The 16,190-nt window shown below is 40.4% G+C and overlaps 1 protein-coding gene across 2 annotated transcripts; it reads right to left on the bottom strand.

The window, feature by feature from the left end:
* Positions 1–839: 839 nt before the first annotated feature.
* LOC136504369 (3'(2'),5'-bisphosphate nucleotidase-like) lies at positions 840–5,591 on the bottom strand. 2 transcript variants are annotated; one of them, XM_066499282.1, is made up of 9 exons: positions 5,409–5,591; positions 4,913–4,988; positions 4,371–4,444; positions 4,081–4,283; positions 2,822–3,032; positions 2,583–2,681; positions 2,337–2,490; positions 1,957–2,152; positions 840–1,253 (listed from the first exon to the last, which is right to left on the bottom strand). In XM_066499282.1, the coding sequence occupies exons 1-8, from the start codon at positions 5,484–5,486 to the stop codon at positions 1,980–1,982; spliced, it is 1,068 nt and encodes a 355-aa protein (XP_066355379.1). In that variant the 5' UTR covers positions 5,487–5,591; the 3' UTR covers positions 840–1,253; positions 1,957–1,979. The 2 variants fall into 2 exon arrangements, with proteins under 2 accessions (XP_066355379.1, XP_066355378.1); XM_066499281.1 differs by lacking the exon at positions 840–1,253 and having other exon boundaries at positions 1,674–2,152.
* Positions 5,592–16,190: the final 10,599 nt, after the last annotated feature.

The following is a 16,190-nucleotide window of genomic DNA, read 5'->3' on the forward strand; positions in this document are numbered from 1 at the left end:
TAAATAATTATTTTAATCATATATAAAAAAATGTAAGGAATTTAATAAATTAAAGAATATAAAAATATTATTCAACAACAAAAAGAATAAAATATTGTGTTGAAATGAAATAACAACAAATATATAAGATTGAAACAAAATCAAGACTATTAAATTAAACTTCATATCTATATTTAAATATTAAATTTTATACCATTAGTCTTTAATCATTTGTTATAGGGATAATTTTTAAATAAATAGTTTCCTCATTTGCATAACCCTCATGGTTACAGATGATATTCCATGATTTTTTTTCAAATACAGGTCTTGGAATCGGATAGAGAAAAGATATGAGACATGGATTCAAATATATCCATTTCAACATCCGTATCAGAAACAGATGCGGATCCGGACAAAATGGATAACTGGACATGGCCAAACCAGCCCAAACCAGCCAGCCAACAGTGTTTTCCTCTCACAAAAAACCAGCACCAGCCAGCCCAAACCAGCACCAGCACCAACCAGCGAACAGGCCCATGGATTCAAATATATCTTTTTTTTTCGTCCTCATCGACTGTATTCTGCAGTCACCAATCTGTGCCGTCTATTTTTCATCCAATGGGTCCGTGACTTAGCCAAACGTTACGCAGCACGCACCACAGCCGGCCCATCTCAATTCTCAGCCCAAAACGCCGCGCTCAGTCGTTCGCCTTCGCGGCTTCACCATCGTCTTCCTCGTTGCAGCTGGCCACAGCCGGAGGCGGCGAGTGTGGTGGCCGGCGCGGCGTTTTGGGCTATAGTAAGATAAACTATAGTTGGCAAAGAGAAAGGATGTAGAAGATAAACTATAGTGGCTATAGTACATCAGTAACACCAGCTGCTATGTGGCTAGAGTGTTTTGGAGTCTCTAACAACAATGGTGTGTACTTTGGGTGTGAATTATGCGCTGATTGCTCATTGATGGATCAGTAGTATGAAAACATGGCAATCTAAAATTCTAATAAATATTGGTTTTCCTGCTATTTTGTGTAGTTTATGGAAAGTGCGAAATGGGTTTTGCTTTCAGGGGCTGATATGGACGGACGTGAACGTGAGGACGCTTTGATTCAGGCCGCAGGAAAGCGCTGACAAGGTGGGAAAATCTGCCTGGTTCTTCTCCTTGATAACCTCGTGGATGGCCTTTAGGAGCATCGGCACCAAAGTGCTCGTCTGTCTTGATGATGCCTATGCCAGGTCAAGAAAGTGAGCAATCGTCTCGTCTGTGCCACCAGCTTCTGCAAATATCAGAGACAGCAAAAGTGAGCAAATATTGGGCACTCTTCCGGCGCGTTAGCTTGGTGTGTGTGCAGGGAGAGGAAACAATGGAACACATCCTTTGCTCTTGAATTTGAATCCTTTTCCAATCGTGTCAACAGTGTTTGGGATTTCTTTTTAAAAAAAAGATTTTGCATGCTAGATCTAAATTTGAAATGAAATTCAAGTTTGTCTTGCAAATATCCATTAATCAATTCACAATTTCTATAACCAGTTCAGATGCAAAAGGTGAGTTCAGGGTACTATGACTCACTCAAATTAAGTGGAATGAGAGGTACTGAATAAAGTATTCATGAAACATTGCAAGCAGTGTGCAGCTTATGACGATACGGCAGTTTGCAATCGCATCCAAAAAGGGATGATACACCAAATCATCTATATTGACATGAGTAATTCCACAATTTATTCAAAGCTTTCAGCCAAACATCAACAGGGCCTGAAGCACTGAGAGGGCTTCAATTTATTCGCGGTTGTGGATTCTTATTATTTAGTGTTGTACAATGCTGCAAATTTAGCCAACTTATCCCGTGATTCAGTGAAAAGAGTGCCTGTCTGATCACCAACGGGATACATGTTGTAAATTCGCTAGACTAACTGTAATGCCACAGCAAAAGGATGCGCACCTGTTCGTCACTATGAAAATGAAACAGAACTGCAACTAACATTTTTGTCGACCACTGCAACACCTACAAGAGGGAGGCAGTCTGGTTCGTCTCTTCAATAGCCTCTTGGACAACCTTCAGGAGTGACGGCATCAAGTTCTTGTTCGTTGCGATGATGCCTGTGTAAAGATCGAGAAATCTCCCTTTGGAGAAATCCAAGTCATTTCCCGCGGCATCTGTTACTATGCCTCCAGCTTCTGTTAAGGGCAATAACGGCAAAATGTGAGTAAATGCAAATCTTGGAACAGTTGTTTTGGGAAAAGAAAAAGAGCCTCAAATACTATGCATCCAGCTTCTGTTAAGGGCAACAACGGCAAAATATGAGTAAATGCAAATCTTGGAACAGTTGTTTTAGGAAAAGAAAAGGAGCCTCAAATTAACCTGTCACGACAATTGAGCCTGCTGCATGGTCCCATATTTTCTCTCTATAACCTTTGTGCGGAAAGCGCAAGTAAATGGCACCGTCGCCTCGGGCCAGAGCACCATATTTTGCTTGGCTGTCAATTCTAACCGGAGGAGCTTGGACACCAAGTTTCTGATAGAATTGAAAAACCAGATTACTTATGTGCTCCACTACTCCTGTGGAAGTGTGGATATCGAGCAAGCAAAGAATAGTTTGAGAACTACCTCTGCAATAGAGCCAGTCAAATCATGCATGGAGTGTGCACTTTCATAGGATTCAAAAAATGATGCATTGACAGGATTGTCAATGGAGCAAACACTAATCTAAAATTAAAGTTCAACAAGAGTCAGTAAATTGAAGCTTATAACCAAATAATGAGCAAGAGAAACTAAATGTTATAGTACAAGAGGAGGTAGGTAGGTTAAGAACTTAAGACTACTGTTCAAAACAAAAGAGCTATAACCTTTTGTGGTGGAGAGCCATATAGGGACTCTACTTCAGCCCCACATCCAATTCTTGCAGAAAACAGGGCACCGACTTGATCTCCCGAAGAGTTACCATTGAGGTTGTTTATTGATGACAATGGAAGATTTGGACAAGCCAATACACCCAAAATAACTTTACCTTCATCAAGCAGAGCCAATGCAATGGCATATTGGTCTCCCCTCAAGAAACTGATTCAGATCATAAAATGGAAATTCAGATGAAGGAATGGCAATTATTAGCAAGGCTGGCAATCAGTGGTGAACAGCTATGGGCAGACCCAGTGCCGGAGGCTCCCACATGAGTGGGGTCTGGGAAAGAGAAAAACCGAGGCAAGCCTTCCCCCCGCAAAATCTGCGGAGAGGCTGCTTCGAACCCACAACCTGGTGACTCAGTGAGACAGCTCTCACCACTGCACCAGGCCTGCCCTTCCCGTGGTGAACAGCTATCTAAAAAAAGGGCGTACCCAGTGCAGAGAGCTCCCGCTCTGTGCGGGGTTTGGAGAAGGGTGTTAGTGGCAAGCCTTACGCTCGCCTGTGCAATGCGAGGAGACCGTGACTCGAACCCGGGACCTTCCGGTCACAGGCGGTAAGACTCTACCGCTTGCACCAGGCCCGCCCTTCGGTGAACAGCTATCTATTAATTAAAATCTCGAATAGAAAGGAAACCAAACAGTTATTCAGTATTATCAGGTAGCAATGAATCATCACCATAAATGAAGGCATTCCCAGGATTTGAACACAGCGGAACATGTATAAACACTGAATCTGTATAAGCCTTTTTGTAATTGAACTATTTAAGTATAGAAACAAAAAAGATACACATAAATTAACATTAGCATTTAGTATAAATGCCTTTGGAAGTACTTCATAAATCTTGCATCAATTTACAAAAGAGAAATGCTATATTGCCATGTATGTACACAACTCCATGCCATATTGAATGTATCAGTCTATTTTATTGCAGTTCATAGACCTAAGAAAACAGAAATAAATCATTCAACTTGAAATTAATAAAACAAGACTGCATCCTAGTGCTCACACATTAGAGATATAGGTTTATGAGACGAACAAGATAGTGGTGTCTACTACTTTAAATTTCATCAGAAATAATGTAGAAACACATTAAATCAGCAAGAATAGAAAAGCTACAATGTATGGTCATGCAAATGGTAGAAAGAATTCAACATTTATTAGAGTACAAAAACATGAAACCTACTAGTTAAGTTGCCAAACTCACCCTTTAGTACCATCAATCGGATCAAGCACCCAATGTCGTCCAGATGGACCTCCCTCAGACTTCCCATCATCAATTGCTGAGAGTATACCTTCCTTTGTAAACGAAATGTTATATGAACCATCATCAACGATGGTTTCATTCACAAGATCAGTTATCTCTTCCAAAATTTCTTCAGCGCCTTCTTTTCTCAATTCTTCCGAGTCCTACATAAGCACTTGATGCCTATTAATTGCAGAAAGCACTAATGAATGCTACATGGAAACAGGTAAAGAGAAAAATAGTATAGTTACCTCTTCAGCCACCAATGAAAATGGTCCAGATGATACATCCATCTTTAAGGCAAGACTGACCAATATTTGAGATCCTAATGTGTGAAAAGAAAAGTGACAAGTAAGTAGCGAGTTGGGAGAAAGCACAAGTTTCACATATTACAATGACCAACATATTAGTTCAAGAATGTTTTCCACCATAGCCAATTCTCATTAACATCTCTAGTTCTCTATAAGCATTACAAAGCTACTCAACTAACTCCAAACTTGATTTTAGTACTGCCATATGTTGAATTATAGGTGAATTATCTGCTCCTCTTTGTTGCTTAAGCTTTTGGAGTCAATTGGTTAATGCATGCCAGAAGCCACTAAGTTGAAGTCCTATCTCCAACAGCTTACATGAAAAAAATACAGCCGACTTCTATTCCATACCCAAGGGGGCCCGCACATGAATGAATTGGACAGATTTTGTTCATAAGCTTTGGATTTAGGAGTGAATTGGTTTGTGGATGCAACTCAAAAGCATCAATGATTCAGTACTAAACATAAATTTCAGCATGTACCATAATCAGCCACCGTGACAGGACTTTTGTCTGCCTTGGCCAGAACGCCAGAATGCACAATGTCCTGTTGCACTGTCTGGGGAGGAAACACAAAGCAATAGCAATAAATCCAAACTGCACAGTACCATGGGTCTAAACAATCAAATACACCACTCAATCACCATCTGTGAGGCTTTTTATCAGAATTAAGACCACAAATACAAGCCTGTACGGCTACACAAGCATTTCATTTTCGTAAATAACCACAGCAATTGGTATGCCATGAAATACAATCCATTATACTAGCTATATGAAAATGACATACATTATATTATACCCAGATAAAACATTAAGTATAAACTACGCTACAGTGGTTCTTCCCCATTTCTGGCGCGTGAAACCCAACGATCTAGACTGATCCAAGTAGTTCAGTGTTGTCAGTAAGTATTATTATTGTATGAAATCTAAAGCGCCGGGCTATGCCCGCAGCCGCAGCTGGAACATGGTAGCCACGAACCTTGCAGAGGCGGGCGGCGAGGGTGACGGCCTTCTTGGCGGCGGCGAGCTCGGCGGCGTAGGGGTTCCCCGACGACATGGCGCGGACTGCGAGGAGACGCGGCGACGCGCGGCGGAGGAGGATGGGTGGAGGAGGATAAGGGAGGCGAGCACGGGGGTTCCGCCTGCGCGTGTGAACGATCGAACAGGCCATAAGGTGGCCGTGGGCCTGCCCGTGGTTGTTTCCTTACACTACTATTGGAAGGTATTTTGGAAAAAAAATCCTAGGACCTCCCTCAATTACTGTTGTAGTCCGATTTATACCTTCTCAAACTAGAAACTATTAAAATCAGTTCATTTTTCCTTCTTATAATATAGTAGGTGGTCTTCAAGACGGTTTTAGTATGACAAGGCACCACGTCAGACGGATTTGACTGCAGCCTTTTCTAATTTGACAGGAAATGAACAATCCAGCTACCTGATTGGTGCTAACTCGTATATGTCCTACTAGCTAGATACCACCATATCACAAAGCAAAATTTTACTGCATTTTTTTTTTGTTTCTTGTTTAGAAACATGCATTTGAATTCTACTTGGTGTCATTTAAATTATTAGCACAAAATTAGCATATGTGAACGACGTGGAAATAAATCGGCAAAATATTGTGAAGTAATTTTGTTACTTGTGGTTGAGCCCGCTTACCTAGGGTTCAACTATGAGGTTGTATTGTCATTGAAGACATTCAAACTTCTACGTATAATGTATACTAATTATAATAGAAAATGAGAGTATCAACTAGTAAATAAACACAAAAAATGGGACCATATAAAATCTAAATAATTGCAATCTATGCATCATAATATGGATCATTCATATTTTTCTGAGCTAAAATAAATCTCCTATGAAATTTCTAAGATTAAACTAGATTTTAAGATTTTTAATATCATTTTGAAAAATATTTGGAAGTTATTTAAGATTTTATTTCTATAATTTTTTTTGGCAAAGTCTATTTGCCCCCTGAACTGTTAATGTAATCCAATTTATCTCCCCCGTGGCTGATGTGGTGCCATGTGAAACGTCTATCGTAGTGCCACATCAGACTAAAACCACCTTGAAAACCATCTAAGAGGGAAAACAGCCAGTTTCAATAGTTGAAGGAGGCAAATTATTTAATTTTCTAGTTTGAGTAGATAAATCGGACCACAATAATAGTTAAGGGTGTCAGAAGGACTTTTTCCAGTATTTTTACCTTCATGAATCTTCGAACTTTAAAACCCAACATCTTACATCCTGAATTGCAAACCATTCAAAATACCTTCCTACCCACATTTGAAGTGGTTTTGAAGGCCAATAAAAAAAGAAGTGGTTTCGAAGGCAATCTCATCATTTTAGTTTAAAAAATCTAGTAAATACTTGATAAGGTTTTTAAGACACATAAAATGTCTTTAAGCTTCTAAAATCTTAATAAAAAGTTTAGACATAGATGGGGATACTACAATTCCAAGTAAAATATTTTGATCTAAAAAAAAATATCCCTATAAGCTTTCAAAAGTTAGATTTGGCTCTAGAATAATGGCAAAATATCAAAAAGTATATTAAACTCCCAAACATTCCAATTGAACATATAAACTTTAAGATGCAACCAACACGAATGCATAGCATTGCATTCAATAGTAATGTATGTTGCGTTGATGGCAGTTGCATCTTATATTTTTGCCGCAAAAAGGTTTTAAAACACATTTAGACATCTATTAGAATGTTTTAGTAGTTTTCCAGTTTTTTGGAATATTTTCCATTTTCCTAGTGCTCTAACTACTTATTTGGATTTGTCATATCCTAATCTATGTCTAGGACTTTTCTCAGAGTTTGTAGAAGCTTAGAGGCCTTTTCCATGGTTTACAAATATTGCCAAGTATTTGTCATTTTTTTATTAACTGAAAAAAGAATAAAGGGACCTTCGAACCCACTTCAATCTAGAGTGGGGAGGTAATTTGAACGATTTTGAGATCTCTAAAGATAAGAGGTTTGGTTTTAGAGTATGAGGAGATAAAGACCTAGATGATAGTTGAGAGATAAAATGGATTTCTGCAACTTCCACCCACATGCTTAGTGCATGGGTCGACGGTGGCCTCCACAGGTTGTTTTAAGGACACCAAGTCGTAACGCATCTGTCTACACCCTTCTTCACTTTGTCTACACCCTTGTTCAGCTTTGGACCGCAACATCGCTGCCATCGCACCAGTGGACGTTTCCATCATTCCATGGATATGGCCAGGTGTCATAGCTCGGACCCGCCACTACCTTTCCCCGTTGTGAAGAAGGCTACGCCCTATCCCTTCTCACCAGTCACTCACGAACTGCCACCACCCATGGTCCATGGTGTCATGCCACTCCCACAAACACTGTGCACCATCGGACCACCTACCCACCAAGGTCGTTTCTAGGTCTAAGAGACCTCTGGCGCCGTTCATTGGAGTTCAAGTATTTGTTCAAATATAAGTGAATTGTGCACTTTTTACTACGTATTAGTTTCTGTGTTTTTGGTTAAACTAGTAAATGCCTATAACTCAATAGTACCAAGATCAAAGGTATTCAGTTCGAATCATGACGGACGTGATTAAATAAGTAAATTACAGTTGACTCTTATTTCCACTTTTAGGCTTGAACAAGCTTTTCACGAGTGAGAGTGTTGAAGTATTAGTGAACTGTCCATCTTTTTTTACCACCTTAAACTTTTGGATTAACCTAGTCGTTGCATACAATACAATTTAATAATACTTAATGGAAAGATTAAAATAGTGACTTTCCAATTGAATCATGCAACAGTTAAGCACCAGAACGGAGGCAAGGGCGTTAGGAGGGGGTTGCGGCACTGTCGGCTCCCCCTTACATGACAAGGCGACGTCTAGCAACGCCGCAGGAGAGGACTCATGCACCCGGTGCATAGACCATAGACTAGAAACAAAATGACTTGTACACCGTGTCCTCCTCAGGATATAAGGGTAGGCATGGCTCCCAAAGAGAGGGAGATCTGAATCGGCCCAACACCGAGGGTCTGAGGAAGAACATCAAAGAGCTCTAGGATAGCACCGAGTGGTCTCCTACCAATCTCTCTCGATTTTCCACCATTTGTAACCCTCGGATTGGGCATTCTTAACACGAAGATCACTATACTGTTGGACGTAGGGCTCAAAAGCCTGAACCAGGATAAATCGAGTTGTGTCCCTTCCGTGTTTTGAGTGTTTGAGCCTACAGAGACCCACACATCGATCTCCGATGAACAACCATGATGCTCGCCGTGGTAATAAACCTGCGATAGCTAGCGCGCCAGGTAGTGGTATGAACCCGCTAGGGTTGAATCCCGATCTTTCGATGAGAGGGCGTGGGATAACTCGATTGGTGGATGGAGACGATGTTCACGGCCTGACTACAGCCTTCCAAGTTGCGCCTTAGCAACGATACACCACCTCCAATGGCTGCCACAATCTTGTGGAGCGCGTCACCCGGCCACTAGGGCACTCATCCTTCAAACAATCGAAGAACTAGCAAGAACAAGTATAACAAGTACTGAATTTACTAGATGAAGATGAAGGTTTCAAACTCAATCTCAAATAAGGTGGGGTTCCGAAGACAAGAAGACGGGTAGCTGATCCAGCACGCGCGCTAACAAGCAAGTAGCGAGAGTTAAACTTGATCTAAACAAAACTCAATTGTTCTTGGTGGCGGCTAAGGGGTATATGAAGGTGGAAGGACGACCACCAGGGTGTTGTGGTCATTCTCCAACCCTAGGACGTATCCCTAATGGACCCGACTTGATACACGGCCCATTGGGCTAAACTAAGGCGACTAAGCACATTTGGACAGAAAACCTTTCGGTAGTAATTTGGTCATTGCGGCCGCCTCAGAATAGATATGGATATGGACTTCATAAGGATTCCATGAAGTACTTGAACGCCCCAATCCGAGTCCGTATGTGACCGTGGTGACCATCACAAGTTGGAGCTGTCCTGGAGTCTGAATCCAGCCTGCGCGAATCCTTTTCCCTTTTCGGTCCTCTCCCTGGTTCCTAACCAAAACAAGAGTGCACGCGTCTCCATGATCTAAATATGATGGACCGAAACTCAAGAGTGAACTTACTTGATGATTAAGTTGACGAGTATGGGCGCGAGTAATAGGACTAGCAACTGGTACTTGTGTCGGAGTGGATGTATCGTTGGTGTTGATGTCCTCATCATCCTCCCCTTCTTGCATTTGAGTCATCCTAGACTCAAGCTCTTCTTCTTCTCTAAAATATGGCTTAAAATCTGCAATGTTAAATGTGGGACTAACCCCAAAATCTGCTGGCAGATCGAGCTTATATGCATTATCATTAATTTTCTCTAACACTTTAAATGGTCCAGCAGCCCTAGGCATCAATTTAGACTTTCTCAATTTAGGAAACGTATCCTTTCTCAAGTGCAACCAAACTAAATCTCCAGGTTCAAATATTAGTTCATTTCTACCTTTATCACCAGCAAACTTATATTTAGCATTCATACGCTCTATGTTTTCTTTAGTTGTTTTATGCAGTTTTAACATCAATTCAGCACGCTTAGTAGCATCAAAATGTAGCTTTTCAGAAGATGGCAAATGCATCAAATCAATAGGAGCACGAGATAAGATATACGATCTGAAATGGGCACATCTTTGTAGTAGAATGCAGTGAACGATTATAAGCAAATTTAATATGAGGCAAACAATCTTCCCACATCTTAATGTTCTTCTTTAAAACAACCCTTAACATAGGAGACAAAGTTCTATTGATAAGTTCAGTTTGACCATCGGTTTGGGGATAACATGTAGTAGAAAACAAAAGCTTAGTCCCTAGTTTTCCCCATGAAGTCTTCCAAAAATAACTAAGAAATTTAGCATCACGATCAGAAACAATTGTGTTGGGCACACCATGCAAACGAACAATTTCTCTAAAGAACAAATCAACAATATGAGTAGCATCATCCATTTTATGATAGGGTATGAAATGTGCCATCTTAGAAAATATATCAACAACCACAAACACACTATTACATCCCCTCCTAGTCCTTGGCAAACCCAACATAAAATCCATAGAAATATCTTCCCAAGGAGCACTAGAAATAGGTAGAGGCAAATACAAACCGTGTGGATTTAACCGTGATTTAGCCTTTTGATATGTCGTGCAACGAGCAATAAACCTCTCCACATATCTTCTCATCTTTGGCCAAAAGAAATGACCAGCAAGTATGTCCTCCGTTTTCTTAGCTCCAAAATGCCCCATCAAGCCACCTCCATGTGCTTCCTACAGCAACAACAAACGAACAGAGCTAGCTAGAATGCATAGCTTGTTAGCTCTAAACACAAACCCATCACTAAAGATGAATTTGTTCCAATCTTTCTCATCTTTACAATGCAGCAACACATCTTTAAAATCAGCATCATTAACATATTGGTCTTTTATTGTTTCTAATCTAAAGATTTTGTAATCAAGTTGATTCAGCAAGGTATATCTCCTAGACAAAGCATCAGTAATAATATTCTCTTTCCCTTTCTTGTGCTTAATAACATAAGGAAAAGATTCAATAAATTCAACCCACTTAGCATGTCTATGGTTCAATTTCCCTTAACTACGAATATGCTTCAAAGATTCATGATCAGAATTAATAACAAACTCTTTGGGACATAAGTAATGCTGCCATGTTTCTAATGTGCGAACAAGAGCATATAATTCCTTATCATAAGTAGAATAATTCAGAACAGGCCCGCTCAATTTTTCACTAAAATACACAATAGATTTGCCTTCTTGTAACAAAACACCACCCTCCACTAGCATCACATTCAAGCTCAAAAGTCTTATTAAAATCAGGAAGTTAGAGGAGAGGTGCATGTGTCAACTTATCTTTCAGCATGTTGAAGGAGTTCTCTTGTACTTTGCCCCAACTAAAAGGCACTCCCTTCTTTGTAAGCTCATTCAAAGGTGCAGCAATGGTGCTGAAGTCCTTCACAAAACGGCGATAGAAATCAGCAAGTCCTAGGAAACTCCACACTTGTGTGATAGTCTTTGGTACAGGCCATTCCTATATAGTTTCTACCTTGGCTTGATCAACCTCAATTCCTTGTGGAGTTGCAATATAGCCAAGAAAAGACACTCGATCGGTGCAAAAGGTGCACTTCTTAAGGTTACCAAATAATCGTGCATCTCGTAAAGCATTAAAAACAGCACGTAAGTGATCAAGATGTTCATCCATGGATTTGTTGTAAATCAATATATCATCAAAGTAGACTACAACAAATTTTCCAATGAAAGCACGCATAACCTCGTTCATTAATCTCATGAAAGTACTAGGTGCATTAGTTAACCCAAAAAACATGACTAACCACTCATACAAACCAAATTTAGTTTTAAAAGCAGTTTTCCATTCATCTCCTAAATTTATACGAATTTGGTGGTACCCACTACGTAAATCAACTTTGGAAAACACAATAGCACCACTCAGTTTATCAAGCATATCATCCAAACGTAGAATAGGGTGTCGATATCGAATGGTGATATTATTAATATCTCTACAATCAACACACATACGCCATGTTCCATCTTTTTTAGGCACTAAAATAATAGGAACAACACAAGGACTAAGGGACTCACGCACATAACCTTTCTCGAGTAGTTTTTGCACTTGTCGCTGAATTTCCTTCGTTTCTTCTGGATTTGTCCTATATGGCGCACGGTTTGGCAAAGATGCACCAAGAATAAGATCAATTTGGTGCTCAATCCCTCATATTGGTGGCAGTCCTGCTGGTATCTCACTTGGAAAAACATTCGAATACTCCTGCAAAATGTTAGCAACAGCAGGGGGCAAAGAATGTTGCATATCGTGAACTGAAATCAAAGCATCCTTGCATACCAAAGCATAGGCAACAGAAGTGAAAGCAACCAATTCATTAATATCAGATTTAGTAGCAAGCAAGCAATGTCCTTTCAATCTTATCTCATCTTTCTTACTACTAATAGATTTGACATTTTTATCGATCTCAGTTTTAGTTTTCTTAGCTTTAGCAACATCAACACGCACAATAGCTTTAGGAGACATAGGAAGCAAAACAATTTTCTTATCATGGTGTATGAGAGAATACATATTTGATCTACCATGATGCATACAATGTGTATCAAATTGCCATGGTTTACCTAGCAGAATATGGCAAGCTTCCATAGGCACAACGTCACACTCAACAACATCATGATATGATCCAATAGCAAAATTAATTCATACTAGTCTCGTCACCTTAACCTTACCACTATTGTTTAGCCATCGAATGTGATATGGATGTGGGTGTGATTTGGTTGTAAGTGCAAGCTTCTCTACCATATCGTTGCTAGCCAAGTTGTTGCAGCTACCTTCAGAAATTATCAAACGACACGAACGCTCTTTAATGACACACTTTATTTGGAATAGTGTATGCCACTAATTTTGCTCTGCCTTCTCCCTTTGTGCGCTAAGCACATGCTGCACAAATGAGGCTCTCATAATGATCTGCATCCTCTGCACCAATCTGCTCTTCTGGTTGTTCCTCACTACCTGCATAGTCAGCAGCAAGCAAAGCAAGTGTATCTTCATCAAAATCACTAGCAGAGGAATACTCACCATCATCTTTGATGACCATAACATGCTTGCTTGGATAGTCACGCATAACATGTCCATATCCCATGCATCGGTGACACTGAACGTCTCTTGTTCTACCTGTAGATGCCATGAATGAAGCACTCGCAGTAGGCTTCTGGATCGTCTTTTGCCACTAAATTTGTGGGAGTAGCACGAGGCTTGTCGCTGGATGATGGCATAGGAGTACGTGTAGTCGGAGTAGTAGTCATGTGGGGCTGCCATAAATTAGTCTTCCCTGTAGAAATATTATTCTTGGCACTGGCACGTCGCCCTTGCACTTCCCTTTCAGCTTTACAAGCAAGATGAAACAAACGGGTTACGTTAGTGTATTCTTTATACGCAAGGATGTCCTAAATATCATGATTTAACCCACCCAAAAATCTTGCCATAGCAGGTTCCTCATCCTCATTTAAATTACAACGCAACATACACATTTGCAATTCTTGATAATATTCTTCTACACTTTTAGCACCCTGTCTCAGTTGTTGCAATTTATTTAACAAATCATATGCATAGTAAGAAGGAACAAATCTAGCCCTCATGATCCGTTTCAAAGCATTCCAAGTTCGTGGTATGTTATTATGATTTTTCTTGCCATGTTCTATCCACCAAACAGTAGCAAAGTCAGTAAACTCACTAGTAGCAGCTCTAACATGTGTATTCTCAGAAAATTCATGACATGCAAACTTTTGGTCAACAGCAATTTCCCAAGCAATGTATGCATTAGGATCATACTTACCATCAAAAGGAGGTATTTTAAATTTAATTTTACTGAAAGCATCATTATTATTGGGTACCTCGCATCGGCGGTGACCACCCATACCTCTACAATTATGGTGTAGGCGACGCTAGTCACGAGTGTCATGAGCATCATGTTCAGTATCAACAGTATAATCATCATCATAATTATCTTTGAGTCGCTCTTCGTCCTTGTTGTCTTTATTTTGCTACTCTTTGTCTTTCATGTGGAAGTCATCAAAACAGTTCAGAAGAGCAGCAAGGCTTCTGTCCATACAGGCAACAGATGCCTCCAATCCTGTAAGCTTGGTGATGGTGGCAAGTTGGGTGGTCTCCAATTGCCCAATCTTGTCATTGGTCACCTACAAATCTTGATCAAGTCCTTCTGTACGTAGCTACACTTGCCTTGTAAAATATTGAATGATGCCCTTGGTGCGAAGAGATTGTGGCATCTTGTTAACATCCTCTAACCCTGACATGGTTTAAAAGACAAGGACAACAAGAAAACAGGTGAAGAAATAAAAGCCCTACAGCTATTAGGATGCAGCTATAGCAAGACGCTCACTCTCAACCCGTTACAAAAGCTCTTACCAATTCTTACCTTGCTCAACAGGAGGGGACGACAACCAACAAGTCTGCAACCGTGGAATAAAGTGTATCGGTGCTGCAACAACAACACCTATCAAGTTGTAGTCGAAATATGTGGAGCTGTAGGTGGGCTGAAGCAAGGAAGTACTATCACCATGTTAGTCACAAAAGCAAGCTGAATAATCGTTCAACGGTGGTACTGTGCTGGTCCTAGCCAAGACCGTGCTAGAGGCGCGAGCCTAGACACAAAGGAAGTCACAACACAACACCAGAAACAATGGAGAAGCACAACGAACAACCCCTTTTCTTCCTATTTTTCTTTCTTTTTTTTTCTTTTCAGGGGATCCTCCAAACTGATTATATAAATAAAAAGACTTCACAAGAGTCACACACCACACAAACTTTTTCCGAAAGGATAGGGGTATTCTAGTAAAAAACAGATACTCTCTCTCTAGAGTAAAACCGAGCCAATATGTATGCACAATGTGGAAGAGTCGAGTATAGGTTTGGACTTCTGCTGCCTTTTTGGAATACTTCAATATATGTAGCACAAGTGCAAACAACAAGAAGATTTGGTAACACGGCGGGACACCCAATTCGGACTCCACACCGATTCCAACTCGATCTTTAACAAGATTAGGACTCTAGAGTAAGCTGAGCTAATATGGATATGTTGGACATGGAGAAGTTGAGTATAGATATGAACTACTACTGCACAAAGATGTACTCATATTCGGACTCAAAACAACAACAAGGCAGCTATCAATTCGGACTCAAAACCAACTCAGATTCCTACACAGACTTGAACACAAAGATGTATTCGGATTAAGCCAACAGAAGGTTTATATGGTAGCACACAGCTGTGACTAGAACGTCACAAGAACTCAAAACCCTAAAGGACTAAAACTAAGACCAGCAACTCGACACAACCGATGCAAACCGAAAACTCAACAAGCCCTAACTAAGCAGTGCAAGCAAAGGCTCAAAGGGTCTATAGGATTGTGGATAAACTAACCTACTATTTTTTTACTTTTTCTAGACTATAGTTAAAATTAAAAACAGCGAAGGATTCAAAGTCTCTCACCAATAAACCTTGCTCTGATTACCAACTGATATGAACCCGCTAGGGTTGAATCCCGATCTTTCGATGAGAGGGCGTGGGATACCTCGATTGGTGGATGGAGACGACGTTCACAGCTCGACTATAACCTTCCAAGCTACGCCTTAGCAATCGATACACCACCTCCAATGGCTACTGCAATCTTGTGGAGCGTGTCACCCGACCACTAGGGCACTCGTCCTGCTAACAATCGAAGAACTAGCAAGAACAAGTATAACAAGTACTGAATTTACTAGATGAAGATGAAGGTTTCAAACTCAATCTCAAATAAGGTGGGGTTCTAGAGACAAGAAGACGGGCGGCTGATCCAGCACGCGCGCTTACAAGCAAGTAGCGAGAGCTAAATTTGATCTAAACAAAACCCAACTATTCTTTGTGGATGCTGAAAGCTCTAGTTTGGTTTTGGTTAATTGATGAAACCCTAAGCGCTAACCTAGTTTATCAAAGTGATTATAAGATAGGTAGCACTACTCCAAGTGATGAAGCAATGGCGAAGATCATGACGATGGTGATGGCATGGTGATGATCAAATGCTTGAACTTGAAAAGAAGAAAGAGAAAAACAAAAGGCTCAAGGCAAAGGTATAAATAGTAGGAGCCATTTTATTTCGGTGATCAAGACACTTAGCGAATGTGATCACATTTAGGTTAGATAGCCGTACTATTAAGAGGGGTGAAACTCGTAT

This window comes from Miscanthus floridulus, chromosome 14 (assembly GCF_019320115.1).
Source record: "Miscanthus floridulus cultivar M001 chromosome 14, ASM1932011v1, whole genome shotgun sequence".
NCBI classification, from domain to species: Eukaryota; Viridiplantae; Streptophyta; class Magnoliopsida; order Poales; family Poaceae; genus Miscanthus; species Miscanthus floridulus.

Excerpts from the sequence above, each read along its gene's own strand:
- LOC136504369 (XM_066499282.1), bottom strand. The coding sequence starts at position 5,486 with ATGTCGTCGGGGAACCCCTACGCCGCCGAGCTCGCCGCCGCCAAGAAG. Across the intron at positions 4,445-4,912 it reads TGTCACGGTGGCTGATTATG|GATCTCAAATATTGGTCAGT; the intron begins GTACATGCTGAA and ends TTCACACATTAG. Across the intron at positions 4,284-4,370 it reads TTTCATTGGTGGCTGAAGAG|GACTCGGAAGAATTGAGAAA; the intron begins GTAACTATACTA and ends GTGCTTATGTAG.